The sequence below is a fragment of the Eptatretus burgeri genome, chromosome 10 (genome assembly GCF_056783735.1).
Source record: "Eptatretus burgeri isolate ZD-2024b chromosome 10, Ebu_testis_v1, whole genome shotgun sequence".
In the NCBI taxonomy this organism is placed as follows: Eukaryota; Metazoa; Chordata; class Myxini; order Myxiniformes; family Myxinidae; genus Eptatretus; species Eptatretus burgeri.
Genome location: NC_140970.1, coordinates 13,068,650 through 13,092,649, shown reverse-complemented (window position 1 = coordinate 13,092,649; position 24,000 = coordinate 13,068,650). Strand labels below are relative to the sequence as shown.

Sequence of the window (24,000 nt, the reverse complement as noted above, 5' to 3'; positions counted from 1 at the left end):
GAAGGGGTTGGCGAAAAGGAAGTAGGATAGTCAGAGAGATGAAGAAAGTAGGCAGGAGTACAAGGAGTGGTGGCGAAAGGCAAAAAGAGAGGTGGCAAAGTCCAAGGAAAAGGCATATGACGAGCTGTATGAGAAGTTGGATCCAAAAGAAGGGGAAAAGGATTTATACCGATTGGCAAGACAGAGGGACCGAGCTGGGAAGGATGTGCTGCAGGTTCGGGTGATAAAGGACGCAAATGTGAATGTGCTGACGAGTGAGGAGAGTGTGTTGAGAAGGTGGATGGAGTACTTTGAGGAGCTGATGAATGAAGAAAATGAGAGAGAGAAGGTTGGAAGAGGTGGAGATAGTGAATCTGGAAGTGGGGTGGATCAGTAAGGATGAAGTGAGGACTGCTATGAAGAAGATGAAAAGTGGAAAGGCAGTTGGCGCAGATGATATACCAGTGGAGGCATGGAAGTGCTTAGGAGAGATGGCAGTGGGGTTGTTAACCAGATTGTTTGATAAAGTCTTGGAAAGTGAGAGGATGCCGGAGGAGTGGAGATTAAGTGTACTGATTCCGATTTTCAAGAATAAGGGTGATGTGCAGAGCTGTGGAAATTACAGAGGAATAAAGTTGTTAAGCCACACCATGAAGTTGTGGGAAAGAGTAGTGGAAGCTAGGTTGAGAGCAGAGGTGATGATCTGTGAGCAGCAATATGGGTTTATGCAAGGAAAGAGCACCACTGATGTGATGTTTGCTTTGAGAATGTTGATGGAGAAGTATAGGGAAGGCCAGAAGGAGTTACATTGTGTGCTTGTGGATTTAGAGAAAGCTTATAATGGGGTGCCAAGAGAGGAGTTGTGGTATTGTATGAGGAAGTCGGGAGTGGTGGAGTAGTATGTGAGGATCGTGCAGGATATGTGTGAGTGCAGTGTGACAGCGGTGAGGTGTGCGGTTGGAATGACAGACCGGTTTAAGGTAAAAGTGGGATTGCACCAAGGATCGACTCTGAGCCCTTTCCTGTTTGCAATGGTGATGGACAGGTTGACGGACGAAGTCAGACGAGTCCCCATGGACTATGATGTTCGCGGATGACATCATGATCTGAAGGGAGAGTAGGGAGCAGGCTGAGGCGAGCCTTGCGAGGTGGATGTACGCACTGGAGAGAAGGGGAATGATAGTCAGTCGGAGTAAGACGGAGTACATGTGCGTAAATGAGAGTGAGGGTGGTGGTATGGTGCGGTTACAAGGAGTTGAGGTGGGGAAGGTGGATGGGTTTAAATACTTGGGATCAACTGTCCAAAGTAACGCAGAGTGTTGGAGATAAGTGAAAAAGAGAGTGCAGGCAGGATGGAGTGGTTGGAGAAGAGTTGCAGGAGTGATTTGTGACAGAAGGGTAGCTGCAAGAGTGAAGGGGAAAGTATATAAGACGGTAGTGAGACCAGCTATGTTGTATGGTTTGGAGGCGGTGGCACTAACAAAAAGACAGGAAGCGGAGCTGGAGGTGGCAGAGTTAAAGATGCTGTGATTCTCGTTGGGAGTGACGAGGATGGACAGGATAAGGAATGAGTATATTCGAGGGACTGCGCAGGTAGGACGGTTTGGAGACAAAATGAGAGAGGCGAGATTGAGATGGTTTGGACATGTGCACAGGAGGGAAGCAGAGTAGATCGGGAGAAGGATGTTGAAGATGGAGCCGCCAGGCAGGAGGAGAAGAGGAAGGCCAAAGAAGAGGTTCATGAATTCGGTGAGGGCGGACATGCGGGTGGTTGGAGTGTCAATGGAAGATGTGGAGGATAGAGTGAAATGGAGACGGTTGATCCGCTGTGGCGACCCCTAACGGGAGTTTGCCGAAAGAAGAAGAAGATATAATATACATGATTATTCATGAACCTTTGTACTTGAAGCTTCATGGGAAGCATTTCTGGTTTGCGTTGCTTCATATTGTCATCCATCAAAGAAAATTTATAGATTATAAATTTATGAAATTCTCAGTTTCATAATGTTTGAATTTAATCTTCTCCAATGTGTTTTAATGACTTTCAGATAATCCAAACTGTATATTAGATAGACACACAATCTCAGTGTTAAGCACCAAATAATCTAATCTTGGAAAACCCACATATAGACCATCCTTAATATTACTGTAATCTTCACCATCGGGCCTGTCATCCAGCATAACTATTCCTTGCAAAATGTACTTCATGATATCAGCTTGGAAATGTCATATTCAATGAAACACAGTGATGTCAGCCTATGAGACCTGATTTTGTTCATAACAATTGCACAACTGAGTTAGCTTCACTGAGCTTTCTGTTGAAAAACATTCCTTCAAGACATCTCGGTCTGAGATGAACGTCACCACTCTACCTCCAGAAACAGAAGATATTATTTCTTTCTCTTCCCTTTTCAACACTTCGTCTCTGCACCTATCGTTGTTGAAGTAGACCACAAGTAATATATCCTCATTAACATCCCTTTTTAAAAACCTGTTCATGTCGACACCTTTGAAATATTCTTCAAATGATTAATTAATGGTGAAATGCTTTAAAGTAATTTCACTCCCTGCAAAACTATGAAAATGAGGAGTGATTAATCGTATGTTACATTTGGAGCTATTGCATCGGGTCCTTCTGACGATTTTGCATAGCACTGTTTGTTTGAGATATTTTGAGTCATTTTCTTTGATTGCCAAACGAGTATTAAGAATCAAAAACACAAACTATGGTCACCAATGTTAATTTATGAACACCTCTCTCATGTATTCATTTGTAAACTTTTAAAATTAACATCGCAGTATTTCTTTGAAAATAAGAGGCCATTGTGAGCCGAACACCTGGCTAAATTTCCAGGTTGGCATTGTAGCTTTATAATTATATCAACGGCTCCAGTAGGGATGGGCCAAATGACCTGCAATTATTTTTCTCTTCTTATACGAGGAGTGGTGATAATTTGCTTGTAATCAGATAGTACTTGCACTCGGTCAAACTTTTGGAACTACTGCACGAATATATCACTTAACTACTGCTTGGCCAGCATTCCATTTAATGACACAAAATTGACATAACTCGGGAATTTGGATGAAATAAATAAGCATCTGCTGAAATTTAATGTTTTGACTAATTGAACAAAAATTCCATAATCACAGCTTGGGATGTGTATTCGGCTATTTGGATCCTCAATGATACTTTAGCCGATCAGTTCAACTCAATGTACATGTTTTTATAATTCTAAATGTGAAATGCATCTTATGTAAAATATGAATGCAATTTTAATTTGTTAGCAATATGAAAATGATTCAGGAAAAATATCCAATGTACAACATTAAACTTTTAAACATAAATCATCCGGTTTTAATAAATCACACGCTGTGCTTCAACAGTTTTCTTTGACTTTCTGGAGAATTAAATAAATATCTGTTTGCAAATGTTGAACAGAAAGGAAATGAAACATCATGGCAAATGTCTGAAGTGCACAGTTGAACAGCAGCATTTGAAAGCATCTACGATCTACCTCTCCACATTAAACGTAATGGTGTTGAGCATGTCACATAATCATTGAGTAAACTGCCATGTATTTGTTTATTTTGCAGGATTGCACGGCGGAAAGAATGGCAACGCCAACTGAAAGCCCGACTGATGGCTTGCCAAAGCATTCCTTTGAGGTAAGCTTCCTTCGAGTTTGCACTGCTTCCAAATCGCATCTCGCAGATTCTCTTCTTTCTGATTGAATTGTTATTTTGGTAGTTTACCTTACATGGTTCAAAATGATCGGTGCATGCATGCACAAATACACCTGCATTTTTTGATGGTGCACATAGAACTTCCAAAGAACTTCATGCACTGTATGTACGTAAAACAAAATGCCAATTCGTTGATATGTAACCCAATACCTTTATTTACCACTCTGATTAGTGTGGACACATCCATAAACACTGATAATAATCCAATGGACACTTTACTCCTCCCTCCCCCAACCCCCACTCCCGCAACCCTTTCCCACACCATCACTTAATCGTCATGCTGTGATGCTGGTTGTATTTCTAGCTCAAGCATTTCACAGTCACCTCACATTGAAGAGAATTAGGAATTTTAATTGGCCTTTTCACCAAGGATAATCGTCCTGGTACCGTGCAGATATAAATTATAATATTGCACGAGGTGTGGCTTATTGTATGTTTTCAGTTTATTTACAAAGTCGCAAGTTGAAAATTATTCATGACAAATTACATGTGTATTTAATTTGAGTTAAAAATGTGTAAGACATGTTTAATCATCAACAAAACACGACATTAACCAGGATTGGTGTCACCTGGAAATGGCGTGACTGCCACATATTTCTGGTTGTTAGAAATATCCTGTTGGGATTGTCTAGATGTTACATGTCTGAAAAACATGTTAAAAAAAAGTGAAATATTCCTTGTGTGCGATTGCCTTAAAATACTCCAACAATTTTTGACCAACATTTTTTCCTTGCTTGGAGAATCCCTGCTGAACTATGTGACCAAGGAGCGATTACGTCACACTCTGTAGTGGTTGCCGTTTTGTGTCTACCAAATAAGTCGACTGATTGCAGAATGTTTGGTGATTAACATTTTAATTTGGTGATTAAACATTTGGTGATTCAGTAAAGGTAAAATTATTTCTGCATACCTGTTTTTGAAATTTTGGTGCACACTGTGCATGCAACGTTTTTTGTTTGTTTTTGAAATTTGACCCCTGCCTTACACTGTGGATGTATGTCACTGGCACAGATTATTCATGGAGCAGTAACTGCATTCATGTATTTATGCTTTGACCTCTTTTAAAGGTTCAGGACAAGACTGTACAATTTCTTTTTTTTCCGAAATATCTTGCTGGCAGCTTGGAAGCTACAATTCAACGACAACTCATGTATATATATATATATATATATATATATATATATATATATATATATATATATATATATATATATATATATATATATATATATATATATATATATATACACATACATATATATATATATATATATATATATATATATATATATATATATATATATATATATATATATATATATATATATATATATATATATATATATATATATATATATATATATATATATATATATATATATATATATATATATATATATATATACATACATATATATGTAATATAGAAAGACCCACACACATCTTTCACCTGTCGATGGAAGGAATAACCAATCAGCTAATCAGCTCTCCCCAAAACAAATAAACCCAGGTGACTTGGATTATATAGTCCGAGCCACCTGGGTTTAATTGATTCGGTGAAAGCTGATTGGTTATTCCCACAATCCACAGGTGAGAGATGTGGGTGAGTGCTTCTTAATGTATATATTCACTGCTTTTGATGTTTGCACATGGTACATGCTTGGGAGCCTCAGTGGTATGCATTGCTGTCTGCTCTATCACTGCTGATTCACCAATAAGCAATGAAACTGGTCTGGCAGCTGAGGGGGTGTGTAGCATTGGGATTATTGTGTGTGTACGACTTCTAAATGTCTTTACAGCTGTGGAGGAACTTTGGGAAGGCTTTGACACAGTGGAAGCAGAAGCATAATTCTATAAAACAGCAGAAGGCCTACCTTGGTAGCTGTTCCTGGTTGCTTTATGCAGCCTCTTTGGCTAGAAGAGCATGGGAGGAGTCTTCATACTGTGTGTGTGTTTGTGTGTGTGTGTGTGTGTGTGTGTGTGTGTGTGTGTGTGTGTGTGTGTGTGTGTGTGTGTGTGCGTGTGTGTGTATATATATATATATATATATATATATATATATATATATATATATATATATATATATATATATATATATATATTACGCGGTTCGGACGGCCACGCACTACTGCTTCAGCCCAAACGCAGTCGCGCGCCCGCCGAAAGCCGGAATTCAGTTGTAGCCTTCCGGATAACCCCGAAAACCCGCTACGGGTGCCTTAATGGACCATAAACTTGTCAATATCCTATCCGCGTGGTACATGGTCAATCGCCGAATCTCGATATACCTAATTATCCATGCAGACAGAAATACCGAGAATTTATACCTCGATGGAGACTTGTACGGAACGAGCCGCTAAGCGCGCTCGTCCGTGAGCGTTTTTCCGAGCGGTTTTAAATCGCCAAGCTCTGTCGGACCAAATTGTCACGTTTATCGGCCTTGATAGCCAGCTAATTTCCCGAACGCGTCGTGGCAGTCAATGGTAGGAAAGTGACGCAATGAGCAGATGTACATTCAAACAATGGGGCATTTATTTTATACAGCAGGCAAGCAATTGATGGGGGAATAGGGACAAGACATGAGCAAAAGCCTTCAGCTGATGTATTCAATAATGTACAGTCATGCACTTCATCAGTTCTACTTATTCAGACAAGGCGCCACCAACTTTCATACAAATACTCAGGATAAGAAAAGGGCTCATGAGCCTTTATTTCAAACTCGAGAGCCTGGTTGACCGAGGGCTTCGAGAGGCCACGCAGGTTACCTGGCCGCCCCTAGTGACAGCTCGAGGGTCTTCGGCTCGGTGACCCCTGTGTTTCTGTACCACCTGGGGCATCGCAAAACGCGCCAGTCACTTGAGCAGCTTGGCGGGCGGCTCTCCTTGGTCGCTTGGCCTTCCCCGCGGCCTGGTCGATTGGGCCTGGCCGACGACGCTTCAGAGGAGCGAACGGGCCTTGCTCTCTGAGAGATGATGCTCTTTCAGGACCCGCTCACTCCTCAGCGTCGCTCGACCGACTCAGGGCCGTCTGCTCGGACAGTTTTTTTTTTTTATTTTTTTTTTTTTTGTATACCTTGGTCGAGGCTCGTATGAGAGCTAACACACAACTCACAGCAAGGAGGCATGAGACAAGAGGGGCGGGAGTGGAAGGGACAAAACAGTGGGGAACAGACACATTAGGTGAACTGTGGAAGGGAGAGGGATGGGGATGGGACGGGGAACATGGCGAAGAGAAGATGGACATTTCAGGGACTTTCAGGAAGGAAAGTAGGAGAAATGAAGGAAGTGGGCTTGGGTGGATTATCGGGGGTAGAAAAGATCGAGGATTTGGATGGGGGAAGATAAGAGGTGGTGGTGAACAGCTGTTTTGAAAGCCTGGAGGGAAGAATGGGAAAGAACAGAGTGAGGAAGTTTATTCCAAAGGCGGAAAAAAGAGGAATGAAAGAGTGAAGATGAGCAGTGATTCGTGATTTTGGTAGTTTTACCAGAAGGGGGTTGTTGGCGGACCTTGAGCGCCCTGTGGAAATGTGGTGGGGACAAATCGCAGAGAGAGCAGGGGGGGCAAGGCTGGAGAGGAGTCGGTAGAAGACAGAAAGACCACCGACCAACCTGCGGTGATTGAGTGAGAGGCCTAAAGACTCAGCTTCATTGCGGGAGATGCCGATGATCTTAAATGCCCTGGTTTCGACAGCGTGAAGCCGAGAAAGGTGGGAGGCAGGAGCACCAGCCCAGAGGGGAGAGCAGTACTCCATCAGGCTACGGACAAAAGCTTTGTAAGTGGTCAGGAGCTCAAGAGGGCCGAGGAAGGACTTAGCACGACGGAGGATTCCCAGTCGGCGACTGGCTTTTGAGGCGAGGTTGGAAATGTGACTTTCCCAGGAAAGGTCATGGCAGATAGTGAGACCTAGAAGCTTGAAAGAAAAGACTTCTTCCAGAGGATTGTTGAGAAAGTGGATGGGGGGGTTTTGTAAACGGTCCTTTCGAATAGACATAGTGAGAGTGTGTGATTTGTCTGAAGTGACGTCGCTTGCTCGACTCTGGCTGTTCGATGCTTTCCGTCTCCGGCTGATGACTGACGACTCTCCACTGATGACTGCCCCTGGCGACTTCTCCCGTCTCCCAACGGCGACTGCTTTTGGCGACTGACAACTCCAACTCCAACTCCTACTGCTCTCCAACTCGCTCTGGCAATTCACTTCGCCCTTTTTACAGCCCAAGGGGGGGGGGGGTGAGAAGCCGTTCCCTGAACCTTCACCCCTGCGGGAAACTCCACCTCTTACGTCACAGGATGATTTCGGGGGAAGACGTCTTTTTGATCTGAATATGCAAATCAGCCCGTTTATGGCTGTTTGCACACGGACGGTGCAATGTGGCTTTACTGTTGTGCCGCGTGTCCGCAACCAACGGCATTTTGTGGCTGTCGAGGAGGAGGTGATGGTTTTCTGATGTTTGAAGATGATGGTGTTCCTGTTGTTCGGGGATGATCGGGTTTTTGTATATGTTGTTAAAATAAAAGATAGAAAAGAATAACACAACCTCAAAGATTCACAGCCCGGCACACGAACAAAACCCTTTACACATCGGTGGGGATTCTAACCTAAAGCACGTACTTATCGAAATAACTGATCTCTGGGGAACCTGAATGGTGTTTTGTGAATTTCCACAACCGTAACACTACCCCTCCCCTTTTTACAGACTCGTCCCAAGTCGTCAAATTTTGTGTGCCTTCATGTGTAAGTTCTCCCCTAGTACATTTTATCTTTGGATCCCTGAGTGCGACATTTTGTGCATCCGTGTCCCAAAAATAAATAACCAATGGGCTGTGCAACTAACTAAACAGACTCACTCATTCAGACAACTTATCTATATTGCCGGCGCTACGACAAACATGCAGGGGAGCAAAACTCATTTACAATTATACCTTAACCTTATAAATTTACACTAAACCATGGCCCAGGACTGATGGACTCTGTGGGAAAGAACGCATAGCAGATGTCAACGGTTTTTCAGGTGGGTGAGTGCTCAGCAGCTTGAAAGCAAGACGTCTTTGGGGCCTTGTTCAAAACGGCCCCCTTCTGGTACGTTCTTCCTTCTTTTTGTTTGTTTCTTCAGCTGCTGATGGCAACTCACCCCAACCCGGCGGCTATGCGCCATCCCACAGGCCATTCTTGAAGCAGGGAGCCAGGCTGCCCAAATGCAGTCTCTGGCTCATGAAATGAATGCAGGAATGACACAAGTACAGGGAGGTAACCAGCTGCGCAATGCAGTCCCAGGCTCCTTCCTGCGACAAACTGGATGGACATGGATGCAAGCAAACACAATGGTCGACGGGACTGCCTGCAGGGCAGTCCCCACAACTTGCGCGATGATCCTGGCGCAAATGGTGATGGAATGAACAGGGGTAAATGCAAGAACACAAGGGTAGCAGGCATGGGGTCATGGCAAAGGCAGGCAGACAAGGCATGGCGAGGCAAGGCCGGAACAGGCCGCTGTAGAACAAACAGGCCGGCATGTGAAGCTGGCCGGCCTCTGGTCTCGTTTCATATGGGTCTGAAGGGAGTGCGGTGGTGCCGGCCGCTCCGAAGACGGGCTCGGACCTAACCTAGGTCTTCCCCCAACCTATCGCCTTTGCCTGTCTCTGTCCATACCCACTCCCTTAACCCTTTGTTAGTCCCATGGGGTGTTTTGGCACCCTGTATTTTTTTTACATTTTTAAAAAATAGTAACATTAAATGCATTTTCACATTGGGGTGTGCATACACCCCACCAGACGAACCACGTTTGAATGACACAGCAGACTAACGAAGGGTTAATTTGCACAACAAAACTAAATTTAGCCCCATCTTATTTATTTATTCTATTATTTTCTTTTTATAATTCCGTCTCCCTAACCCCCTTTATGGTTCTTGTCCGGCTAACCTATCATGTCACCTAGCCTACTCCCAACCCCTATATTCCCTTCCTGGAGGGGAATAAGGGAGAGGCTGGCGTCCTGCCTCGAGGCCAAAATGAAGCCTCAGGATGGCCTCCCTCAGATCTCAGCGATCTACCACGGTGAGTCCAGCGGCCTACCGCGAGCGAAGGGATGGATGGTGCGAAGGGGTACATTTCCCTATCTGCCCTAACATTTATTATTCCTTAAATTACCATGGGGCTTTCCAAAAATGCCTGTCACTTAAACTATTGGTTCTACCAACCAAGATTCCCGTCGCCTGTGTTGGTGTCCTCACAAATTTGGCCCTTGCCTTCAAATTTTCTATCGTGCCCTTGCACGGTTTCTTGGCTGGGCCGCGTGGCTCACTTGGCAGGAACTACCCTCTGCCGAATCTCCAACCATAGCACCCCCGGGCCCTGAGACTGTCTGCGAGCCTCCCATCTCCCTAGGATCTGGAGAGTGCCCTCCATGGCTACTCCCCTCGACGCGCACATGGCAGGCTGGCGCCACGGGCCCCTTTTCCCCGGGTGCCCGTGCCCACGACACTGCCCACGCGGCCATTGGCGCTATGGGTCCCGCTTCATGCGGGCCCACCCGTACCCACTACGCTATCCCGGCCCCTCTTGGGCCCTTGGCCTACCGCGGCCAACCATTCCGGTGCCCAGGGTGCCCACTAAGCAATACTCACCGTTCGCAGCCACGCTCCCAGCCCATCAACAGGACTCCTGTGCCCCTCCAAGCGGGTTTCGGGCCTACACTCACACCAACAGCAAAACGACCTCCATTTTGTAAATTTGGCTGACCCACTAACTAACATTTACTCTGACCCCAGGGTCCCTTGTGTGGTAATCACTCCTCCCCCCAATCACTCATCGCAACATGCATTCCACATTCACCCAATTCACACAGGCCTGCTGGCCCTCACTCATTCAACATGAATCCATTCGTTTCATTTCACCACTCACATCACTGAACACTGCCATTCCACTAAATGAATCGCCAAGCTAACTCGTGCTCCCTCGTCATCCCTTAAACTCATAGCACATTATTTTACTATACGAAGCTAAGCTACGTCCCCACTACAGATTCAAAGTCTGTCAGTGTCTCCAAAAATCCCATTTCCATTTCTAAATCTATCCTAACATTCCACTAACTAACCATTCCATGGGCCCCATGAGGACTTGTTCCTGCCCCATGAGGCCGGTCTCACTATACTAACCCATCCCGCTAACTATTGGTTTCTGTGCCCAAACAGGAGGGTCTTCCACCCCCTGCCTGGGAATCCTGTTTACCCAAAGTGGCGAGGCTTGCTTTTCTCTTTTTTTTATATGTGCACCAGCGCGGCAACTCACAACCTGCGCTCTTTTCCCATAAAGTCATGGCAGCTGTTTGCGCTTCGCGCTCCTCGTCCCTTCCTCTTGGACGGTAACATCCGGCAGGGATTTCCCTCCTGCCGGATTCTAACCATGCGTGCAGCCATGACGTCACTGCGCATCACCAGCAAGCCTCGCGTTTGGAGGGTTGCCCACGCAAGCACATGTGCTCTGCTCGCCCATAACCCGCGTCGCGGAATCCCCGATGACATCACTCGCACCCCGAACCCGTGCAATTTATCGCGCAAGCCGGGGCATGCATAACACATCGGGGAGGCTGCTTCGCACGCTCTGCGAACAGAACGTGCGGCGCAGGCCACACGGAGATTTACACACACGCTCGCCTGGAGAACCTGTCCGATCCAAATTCACAATTCACAGCCTAACTTCTATCCGTCCACGGGGTCGGCTTGTATCCACCGCGGGCATTTCCCGACCGGATTTTATTTGCATAGGCGCGCACACGGCGGCCTCGTGCGAAGCACAGCAAGCGCGCACTACCGTGCGAATCCGGCACAGTGACCAAAATAGCTACGACCGCTCCACGGCCCTTGTCTCTTTTCTGGCGCCGTCTTTGTCGCAATTCCATGCACGCACTCCTGCGTGCGACGACGCTTATCCACCTCGCCATGACACCTTCACTCGGACACGCAGTTGCGGTTTCCCGCATACCAACCGCCATTTCCCTTTCATACCGCGCCCTCACACACACGGTTCCTCTCACACACGGTGCTTCTCCCATACACGGCCTTTCACCCACGCACGCCATTTTACTTACGCTCGCCATGCCACTCGTACTATGCGTGCGTTTCAGTACACATTTCGACACATTCGCAACCACACACACCGGGACAATTGCGCTGGGGATTCGCGTTAACTCAAAGGGTCCCGGGGTCTCCATACCCCCCAATCTGCGCGTGCACCCGTTCACACCATGCACCCCCTCTACCTCGTACGGCGCGACCGAATCCGCCTGGTCGCGATCCACTTCAAGTGCGCATATTCCCTCTCCTCGTTCCTGGAGGAGGCCATCCTGGTGCTTGTACCAGGCCATGAAACATTCCTGAAGCTCACCCCCATTATACCCCACTACTCCCACGTGTGTGTGCTCGTCAATTACATCGTCCAATTCACCCTCTATCTCCCGTGTCTCTGTTTTTATTTCTGTTGCCTTTGTTGTTCTTAACTCTGTTATTTCTTTTAATTCCTGCATCGTCTCCTCGTATTTATTCGTTTCTCCCTTTATTTTCCGCGTCTCCGTCACCATCAATTTCTCCGTCGTCGTCACCTCCACGTGTCTCACCCGACACGTAGTGACGGCGTCCCTCGTCATGACTTCACCCGTCTCCTTTGTGAGCCGGACACATTCCACACCCCTCGTTGGTTCGGTGTCTCCGCCATTTTGTGCTCCACTGTCCGCGTCTCGCCATGTGCAATCGCCATTATGCCCTTCGTGCCCGCCTGCAGGCTTCACCCCATGCGCTGTATTTCACCGCTGATGCTTTGTGCGCTCGCATCCATCTTCTTGTTCAGATCCTGCATGTTTGTTTTCATTTCGGCATTTGTGGCTTGTATATCGCCCCTTATCTCATCCATTTCGCCATTCGCTCTTTGCGCATTGGCATCCATTTTATTTTCCATTTCCCCCTTCATTCCTTGCATCAATTGCTTCATTCCTTCCATCATTACCATCAACTGGACCATTTCAACCGAACTCGGTGCGGCCGATCCGCTATGATGGTGTGCGGAAGCGCCTGGGGTCGGGGAGGTAATTTGATGGAGGGGGCGGGGGTGTCAAACGCCACCACCCGTCTCCTTTGTGGGCCGGACACATTCTGATTCTGTGCCCATTTCTGATTCTGGGTTCGGTTGTGGGGAACAGTCGACCTGCATGATAGTATCCTGCACGGTGATTCCGTCCTGGGCCATAGATCCTACATCCAAATATATTCCCTCCTGCCACTGCTCGCCTTGAGCTGCCATTTTGCGTATCGGGAAAAAAGATTTCAATGCTCATAATTTAGTGGGAACGGAGGGTTGCTTTGCACACCCTTGGTCCGATTCAATAAATTTCGTGTGGAGACAGGGGTTTGAATCCCGCTCCTGAGCACCAGTGTTACGAATTACGCAGTTCGGACGGCCACGCATGACTGCTTCAGCCCAAACGCAGTCGCGAGCCCGCCGAAAGCCGGAATTCAGTAGTAGCATTCCGGATAACCCCAAAAACCCGCTACGGGTGCCTTAATGCACCAAAACTTGTCAATATCCTGTCCGTGTGGTACAGTGTCAATCGCCGAATCTCGATATACCTAATTATCCACGCACACAGAAATACCGAGAATGTAAACCGAGACGGAGACTTGTACGGAATGAGCCGCTAAGAGCGCTCGTCCCGTGTGCGTTTTGCTGAGTGGTTTTAAATCGTCAAGTTCCGTCGGACCAAATTGTCACGTTTATCGGCCTTAATAGCCAGCTAATTTCCCGAACGCATCGTGGAAGTCAATGGTAGGAAAGTGACGCAACGAGCAGATGTACATTCAAACAATGGGGCATTTATTTTACACAGCAGGCAAGCAATCAATGGGGGAATCGGGACAAGACACAAGCAAAAGCCTACAGCCGATGTATTCAATAATGTACAGTCATGCACTTTATCAGTTCTACTTATTCAGACAAGGCGCCACAGACTTTCATACAAAAACTCAAGAAAAGATAAGGGCGCATGAGCCTTTATTTCAAACTCGGGAGCCTGGTTGACCTAGGGCTCCGAGAGGCCGCGCAGGTGACCTGGCCGCTCCGAGTGACGGCTCGAGGGTCTTCCGGTCGGCGACCCCTGTTTTTCTGCACCACCTGGGGTGTCGCAAAACGCGCCAGTCACTTGAGCAGCTTGGCCGGTGGCTCTCTTTGGTCGCTTGGCCTTCCCCCCGCGGCCTGGTCGATCGGGCCTGGCCGACGACCCTTCAGAGGAGCGAACGGGCCTTGGTCTCTTAGAGTTGATGCTCTTTCAGGACCGCTCACTCCTCAGCGTCGCTCGACCGACTCAGGGCCGTCTGCTCGGACCGTGACGTAGCTTGCTCGACTCCGGCTGTTCGACGTGCTTCGTCTCCGGCTGACGACTGACGACTCTCCACTGACGACTGCCCCTGGCGACATCTCCCGTCTCCCAACGACGACTGCTTTTGGTGACTGACAACTCCAAGTCCAACTCCTACTGCTCTCCAACTCGCTCTGGCGATTCACTTCGCCCTTTTTATAGCCCGAGGGAGGGGGGGAGTGAGAAGCCGCTCTCTGAACCTTCACCCGAGACTGGCTCCACCCCCTTTCGAACCTCAAACCTTCACCCCTGCGGGAAACCCCACCTCTTACGTCACAGGGTGATTTCGGGGGAAGACGTCTTTTTGATCCGAATATGCAAATCAGCCGCTTCGTGGCTGTTTGCACACAGACGGTGTGATGTAGCTTTACTGTTGTGCCGCGTGTCCGTAACCAACGGCAATTTGCAGCTGTCGAGGAGGAGGTGATGTTTTTATGATGTTTGTTTGAAAATGATGGCACTCCTGTTGTTCAGAGATGATCGGATTTTTGTAGATGTTGTGAAAATAAAAAATAGAAAAGAATAACACAACCTCAAAGATTCACAGCCCGGCACACGAACAAAACCCTTTACACATCGGTGGGGATTCTAACCTAAAGCACGTACTTATCGAAACAACTGATCTCTGGGGAACCTGAATGGTGTTTTGTGAATTTCCACAACCGTAACAATATATATATATATATATATATATATATATATATATATATATATATATATATATATAGATATATATATATATATATATATATATATATATATATACATATATATATATATATATATATATATATATATATATATACATACATACATACATACATACATACAGTAGACTAGGCGCAAGTCGGCAGCGTGTAAGTCGGTAGCGTCAAAAAGTCCCGAATTTATCTCATGTTAAATCCCTTTGAATAAAGGGTCATCCCTCTGTCAGTCGTCATCTCTAAGTCGTCACTTCGTCTAAGTCGTCAGATGTTGTCCGTTCCCGCGTAGTGGAAACTCAAGTAAATTACCACTCCTAACTCGTCACACGGAACTGCTGCCTCGTGAGAAGCCCGATTTCATGGAATCGTGATGCTCGCTCATTGGTTTACACGCCAGTGATAAGCTATTTATAACTGCGTACACACATTGATCGCACTGCAGGCAGGACAATGGCGACTAAGCGTAAGCTTACAACTAAAACCGACCAAGAAAAATACGACATTATCCAGTTTTGCGAGGCAAACCCACTGATGAAGAAAACAGCACAGCTGAAAAGTTGGACATCAAACGGCAGACATTGAACGATATCTTGAAGAATAAGGGCAAGATATTTGGACAAGTGGAGAAGATTGCGAGGCCGGTGGTAAGTGTGAAACGCGTGAAATGTGTGTCCTTTGAAGATGTCGATGACTCGCTCATCATCTGATTTCGGCAAATGTCGGCTCAGCCAAATATTCGGTTGGACGGTGAAATGTTGCTGCTGAAGGCATGTAAATTCGCTGCGGACCTCGGGCATGATGATGCCGAGACCTTGCCGATGCACTGGATAGACAGATTCAAAGTGAGGTGGGGAATCGGCAAGGTCAAGAAGTGCGGCGAATCAGGCAGCGTGGATTCGGCAGTGGTGCACGACTCGAAGGATTGCAAATTGAAAGACATCTTGGAAAGGTATCAGCCTCGGGACGTGTACAATACCGATGCGGCTGGGCTTTTCTGGCAGATGCTGCCAGAAAAGTCTCTGGGGTTCGTTGGTCAATGCCATCATGGTGATAAGCAGGCGAAGTTGTTGTCTTACAGTTGCTCATTATCTTTACTTTTGATAAACTGATTCATGAATTCCATCTTTGCTTGATCACTTTCCAACTCACCAATGAACCCCCACCTATGCGCCAAGGATTGTGTTTTCCTTTTGGTACAATAGCCGGCTCTAACACATACGTGTCCAGGCCGCGCGCGACTTCATCCTTCACCCCACAGTCATCATGAATGTTAGCATACGCGTAAGTCGTCACATTTCTTAGTCGTCACTTTTTTCTCGGTCCCAATGGTGACGACTTACGTCTAGTCCACTGTATATATGAATGTATGCATGTATATATATATATATATATATATATATATATATATATATATATATATATATATATATATATATATATATATATATATATATATGAGCGATACCCATGCACATGCATGGGATAGAAGTACAACATAGCTGGAAGCAGACGACAGACCTTACATGGGGAATGACAAAAATTCGCATTGTGCAAAATACAAGTGGTACTCTGGAACGCCAAGACTTCCCAAACATTGTCGGCATGTCCGCTAAGTGCCACAGCAATTTCATAGGGATCGTGTGACGGCGAGCCAAGTTTTTAGTGTGCAAGCTTGGCATTATAATATATATTATATATGTATGTATGTCTTCTTCTTCTTCTTCTTTCGGCTGCTCCCGTGAGGGGTCGCCACAGCGGATCATCCGTATGATCTGCATTGTGATTTGGCACATGTTTTACGCCGGATGCCCTTCCTGACGCAACCCTGGTCGCCTCTTACAACACAGGGATATGGTACACCTATTTTAACCGGGGTATACACCGGCCCAGTATACTGGTACTCATTTCGCCGACCTCGGAAGGATGACAGGCTGAGTCAACCCCCTGGTGTATTAATTCAGTGGCTCAACGGGGCTTGAACTCAGGACCTCTTGGATCCCAAGCTGCTGCCCTAACCACTGCGCCAACACCAGGCTTGTATGTGTATATATATATATATATATATATATATATATATATATATATATATATATATATATATATATATATATATATATATATATATATATATATATATATATATATATATATATATATATATATATATATATATATATATATATATATATATATATATATATATACACACACACACACACACACATATATATACAGTAGACTAGGCATAAGTCGTCACCATTGGGACCGAGAAAAAAGTGACGACTTACGCGTATGCGAACATTCATGATGACTGTGGGGTGAAGGATGAAGTCGCGCGTGGCCTGGACACATATGTGTGAGAGCCGGCAATTGTACCAAAAGGAAAACACAATCCTCGGGGCATAGGTGGGGGTGAGTTGGTGAGTTGGTGAGTTGGAAAGTGATCAAGCAAAGATGGAATTCATGAATCAGTTTATCAAAAGTAAAGATAATGAACAACTCTGTAAGACAACTCGTATACCATCGGTGATGGTATGGTGACAAATTACATGACACACAGTCATCGTGGTGATGATTACCACTCAATGCCTATGTGTGAGTGAGTGCAGTAATGTACAAAACAAGTCAATATAAAACCATGATCGGACTTCAACACTAAGCTCGATCGATCCTTTACTTCTTCGCGAAGTAATCCGTTATGTTTGACTGCCTCAAACTTTTGGGCATCTGGTGCATGAGAAAGGATTCAAACCGATCATTCTATTACATGATGTTGGCTGGGCAATCCTCCACCGAAAGACAGTATCGGCCGAATATTTGGCCGAATCGGCCGAAACGGAATATTTGGTTGAGCCGACATTTGCCGAAACCAGATGATGAGCGCGTCATCGACATCTTCAAAGGACACACATTTCACGCATTTCACACTTCCCACCAGCCTCACGATCTTCTCCACTTGTCCAAATATCTTGCCCTTATTCTTCAAGATATCGTTCAATGTCTGCCGTTTGATGTCCAACTACTCAGCTATGTCTGTTTTCTTCATCAGTGGATTTTCCTCGCAAAACTGGATAATGTCGTATTTTTCTTGGTAGGTTTTAGTTGTAAGCTTACGCTTAGTCGCCATTGTCCTGCCTGCAGTACGATCAATGTGTGTACGCAGTTATAAATTGCCTGTCACTGGCGGTGTACACCAATGAGCGAGCATCACGATTCCATGAAATCGGGCTTCTCACGAGGCAGCAGTTCCGTGTGACGAGTTTGGAGTGGTAATTTACTTGAGTTTCCATTATGTGGGAATGGACAACATCTGACGACTTAGACGAAGTGACGACTTAGAGATGACGACTTACAGAGGGATGACCCTTTATTCCAAGGGATTTAACATGAGATAAATTCGGGACTTTATGACGCTGCCGACTTAGGCGAAGTGACGAGTTACACGCTGCCGACTTACACCTAGTCTACTGTATATATATATATATATATATATATATATATATATATATATATATATATATATATATATATATATATATATATATATATATATGTATGTATATAGAAATATGTATATATATATATATTTATATGTATATATATATATATATATATATATATATATATATATATATATATATATATATATATATATATATATATATATATATATATATATATATATATATATATATATATATGTATGTATATATATATATATATGTATATATATATATATGTATATATATATATATATATGTATATATATATATATATGTGTATGTATATATATATATATATATATGTATATATATATATATATATATATATATATATATATATATATATATATATATATATATATATATGTATATATATATATATATATGTATATATATATATATATATATATATATATATATATATATATATATATATATATATATATATATGTATATATATATATATATATATATATATATATATATATATATATATATATATATATATGTATATATATATATATATATGTATATGTATTTATATGTATATATATATATGTATTTATATGTATATATATATATATATATATATGTATTTATATGTATATATAAATATATATATATATATATATTTTTTTTTTTGGGTGGTCCAAAAATAGCAAAAAAAAATATTAAAAATTCGTATGTTGTCTCCACAAGCCTTAAATTATTCCACTATGCTTCAGTAACGCGCATAAAAAAATTTAAGTTGATCGAAGATGCTCTAGAGGTCGCTCCATATGACGACTTTTAGTTTCAGGAGTTGGTTAAATTAGGGTATGGTCAGGTACGATTACGGGTACTTCTGGATGTCCGAGGTGGAAATGGAGTGCATTTTCGAACTCTATGGGGTCGATTTACTCTCAGAAATGATTGCACCGACATTGAATTCACTACTATTTTGAAAATATGACCTAAAACAAGATTTATCATGACTGGAGTTGAGTAACTAATCCTACTCATTTCGATATTTTCTAATCTATGATTAATTTGTCGGCCGTCTAAACATTTCTTAGATTAATTCGACCCCACTGAGTTGGAAAATACAGTCCATTTTCACCTAGGAAGTTCAAAAGTGTATGGATTCGCATCTCATCATACCCTAATTTAATATAATAATAACCAAATAAATAATTACTATATTTTTCGTGAATCATTGAATCTAAAACACTGGATGTTGGACCAGCTAGAAATAAGTTCAGGCGGGAGTGGAGACAGCAATAGAGGCAGAGATGATAGTGGTATTTGGTAAATGAGTCGAAATATTCTAATAGTTTGTAATTCCATTGATTGAAAAATTGGGTTATGGTGAGATGCGAATCCGTACACTTCTGAACTTCCTCGGTGAAAATGGACTGCATTTTCGAACTCAGTGGGGATGATTTACTCCAAGAAATCACTGTCAGGTCAGGTTCGATCTGTGACCTGCTATAGGTACCATGTAAACCTGTACTAACCTGTTCCATGGTTGGGTTGTCGGCCACTAAACCGTCTCCCCCACCAGGTTTTCTGGTGAGGAGGGTGTTTGGATATGGACACCCAGCAGGATTAAAAACAAAACCTGTCAAAGGGCGGAGGAGCTCCTTGTGAGCCAACGGCCATCCATATCTAGTGCCCAACTGTGTCTGCGGACGTCCTCCTGCAGTTGGGTCACTTCTTATGAGGAGGTTGGTGGCAGGATTTGCACTCCGGCCACCGTAAAACCCTTCATTCCGCAAAACGCAAAAACGCAAAAAAATCTGAAAACCCACTCCGTGGGAGTACCTCCTGTGCAGCTTCCCTTCGCAGGGCAGCTCACCGGATGACGGGATTGGAGCAAAGCCTTTGGGACCCCCAATCTTTGATGATAGGAGGGAAACCACGGGGTAACATCCCTGGGTCAGATTGCGGGAGAGTGTGTCGGAGTGGTGCTGAGGTGTCGTCCACCAGACGGCGGTCTCCTTGGGTTAACCTGAGGCGGTCCCTTCGGGTGGGTGCCTGGAATGTCCTATACCTAAGAGAGGATGATCACCTGTCTCTGTTATCATCTGAGCTCAAGCGTTTGGACATCATTATTGCAGCACTCTCTGAGGTTCGGAGACAGAATTGCGGCCTATCCCAAAGAGAGGATGATCACCTGTCTTTGTTCTCATCTGAGCTCAAGCGTTTGGACATCATTATTGCAGCACTCTCTGAGGTTCGGACACAAAATTGCGGAGAGATCATGGCGGGTGGTTACACCTACTATTGGTCTGGTCGCCCTGATGGTTACCATACCCAAGGAGTTGCTGTTGCTGTGTCCAATAAGCTGACCCCAATGATAATTGAGGTAACACCGGTCAACGAGCGTATTATGAGATTAAGGATTCGTCACTCCTTAGATGTCATTTCCCTGGTCTTTGTTTATGCTCCGACTGAGGCGAGTGATCTCACCGTGAAGGATGCATTCTACGCCACACTCGAGTCTGTGGTTGATCATTGCCCCAGACGAGATACACTTCTAGTCTTGGGGGATTTCAATGCATCGACTGGAAATGATAGGGATGGTTATGAGGTGTGTGTTGGTCCCCATGGGTCAGGAACTATGAACCAGAATGGCACTAAGTTCCTTGACTTTGCAAGAAGTCATGGACTTAGGGTGGCTGGTTCATGGTTTCAGCGCCCACAAGCTCATCGCTGGACTTGGTATTCCAACGCTGGCGGTGTGGCAAAGGAGATTGACCATGTCCTCATTGACGGTCGTTGGAGGATGATCCAGAACTGCAGGGTCTACCGGAGTGCTCAGTTCCTCAATACTGACCACAGGCTTGTTGTAGCAACTCTAAAGCTGCACCTTAAATCCTGGAGAATGGTACCATCCCAGCCTAGGCTGGATGTTGCCAAGCTCAGGGATGAGAGAGTAGCTGAGGAGTTTGCGAACAGGCTGAGTGGACACTTGGGGGGTCTGGGTGCTTTGGGGGGTCCTGAAGAGTTGTGGAGTGCCTTCAAGACCACCGTCATTGATGTTGCCGGTGGATGCCTTGGAGCTCACCGCAGGGCAAAGAAGAATTTTGTCTCTCAAGGGACACTGGATACCATTGACCAGAGTCGCAAGGCCAGGCTGAATGGCAGAGCTGAGCTGTTCAGGGAGCTGAGGCGTAAAACTGTACGTGCACTGAGGGTGGACAAGGAGGCCTATGTGCGAGGAATCTGTGAGGGGGTAGAGCATCACCTGTAGACAGGTGATTCTCGTCCCACTTACAGGGGAATTCGCGCATTACGTTCATCCAAGCCCATCCCTTGGAGCACTACAGTTCGAGCAGAGAGTGATAGGCTCTTGACAGAGGAGTCTGAAGTGAAGGCCCGCTGGGGCGGTTACTTTGAGCGGTTGTACCAGGCTGATCCCCCAACTGTCGAGTTGGACGTCAAGGGTGTTACAATCCCTGTTGCTGACCCTCGAATCAACTGTGGTCCACCTTCGCTTCTGGAAACACGGGCTGCGGTGAACCAGTTGAAACGGAGCAAAGCTCCAGGGATCTGTGGCATCCATGCTGAACTTCTCAAGGCTGGTGGAAATGCTGCACTCGTGTCGTTGCATGCAGTTTTGTGCTCTGCCTGGAACACAGGCATCATCCCAACTGACTGGAAGAGGGGCCTTGTTGTCCCTCTCTGGAAAGGGAAGGGTGATCGCCAAGACTGCAACAACTACCGAGGGGTGACGCTGCTCTCAGTGCCGGGCAAGGTCTTTGCTCGGATAATACTTGATAGGGTTCGCCACCATCTGCTTGAGCACCAGCGTCCAGAGCAGTCAGGCTTTACACCAAAGAGGTCAACGATTGACCGTATCCTTGCACTTCGTGTTCTCACCGAACGCAGACGAGAGTTTCGGCAGGGGCTGCTTGCAGCCTATGTTGATCTCTGTAAAGTGTTTGATTCAGTGAATCGGGATGTCCTCTGGAGGATTCTTGGTCTTCGTGGGGTGCCACCAAAACTGATCGATCTGATGTCTGAACTCTACTCTGGTACTGAGAGTGCTGTGAAGTGTGGTGGTACCATCTCTGACTTATTTCCAGTTGTTACTGGAGTTCGTCAGGGATGTGTACTTGCCCCCACACTTTTCAGCACTTGTATGGACTGGATTTTATGGAGGATGTCGGAGAGATCAAGTTGCGGTGCATCGTTTGGGAATGTCAAGATCTCGGACCTTGATTTTGCAGATGATGCAGTCATCTTTGCGGAGACTTTAGACATCCTCTTGGGGGCCCTCGAGGTGCTGAATGAGGAGTCGGAGCCGTTGGGATTACGGGTTTCTTGGGTCAAAACTAAGATCCAGGCTTTCGGTGACATCTTGGATGCTGCTGTCCTGTCTGTGTCTGTTTGTGGTGAGGATGTTGAGGTCATGGAGAGATTCACTTACCTTGGCAGTGATATTCATGTCTCTGCTGGCTGCGAGTCAGAGGTCAATAGACGTCTGGGTCGGGCCTGGGGAGTCATGGATTCACTGGATCATGGGGTGTGGCGCTGCCGGTACCTGTGCAGGAGGACTAACGTCCGAGTCTTCAGGTCCTTGGTACTTCCAGTCTTGCTCTATGGGTGCGAGACTTGGACTCTGACCAAGGATCTAAGACAGAGACTTAATTCCTTTGGTACCAGGTCTCTTCGGAGAATCCTTGGCTATCGCTGGTTGGATTTTGTGTCCAACGAGCGGTTGCTGAGAGAGACTCGGATGAGATTTGTTACCTGCATAGTCCGTGAGCGTCAGTTGCGGCTGTATGGACATGTGGCTCGTTTTCCTGACTCTGATCCTGCTCACCAGATTCTCTCAGCGAGGGAGTCTCATGAGTGGAGGAGGCCAGTGGGCCGACCACGTGCCTCATGGTTGCAACAGGTTGACCATCATCTCAAGGAGATGGGGATGGGCCTGGCATCTGCCTGGGGGATGGCCAGGCGGAGGCCCCTGGAGTACCGGCGGAAAGTGGACGCAGCGACGCACTGTTCTGGCACATGCTCCCATACCTGACCTGAATGTTTAGACGGACAACAAATTAATTATCGATGAGAAAATATCGAAATGAGTAGGATTAGTTACCCAACTCCAGGAATGATATATCTTGTTTTAGGTCATATTTTCGAAATGGTAGTGAATTAAATGTCGGTGCAGTCATTTCTTAGAGTAAATCGACCCCTTAGAGTTCGAAAATGCACTCCATTTCCACCTCGGACATGCAGAAGTACCCGAAATCGTACCTGACCATACCCTAATTTATTCAAGTCATGAGACTAAAAGTCGTCATATGGAGCGACCTCTAAATCACCTCCGATCAAGCTAAAAAATATTTATGCGCGTTATTGGATCATATTGGAATAATTTTAAGCTTGTGGAGCAACATTCTATTTGTTTAGACTTTTTGGATCACCCTCATATATATTATATTTATATATTACATTATATATATATATATATATATATATATATATATATATATATATATATATATATATATATATATACATATATATACATATAAATATACATATATATATATATATACATATATATACATATAAATATACATATATATATATATATATATATATATATATATATATATATATATGTATGTATATATATATATATATATATATATATATATATATATATATATATATAT

At 44.8% G+C, this 24,000-nt stretch overlaps 1 protein-coding gene across 1 annotated transcript in view; it reads left to right on the top strand.

The window, feature by feature from the left end:
- Window positions 1–24,000, top strand: part of LOC147017956 (uncharacterized) — a 666,861-nt gene that overhangs the window by 381,918 nt on the left and 260,943 nt on the right. Inside the window, exon 8 of the mRNA XM_085899928.1 lies at window positions 3,574–3,645. Coding sequence (XP_085756054.1) covers window positions 3,574–3,645 — 72 coding nt within the window. The remainder of the gene's footprint in view (window positions 1–3,573; window positions 3,646–24,000) is intronic.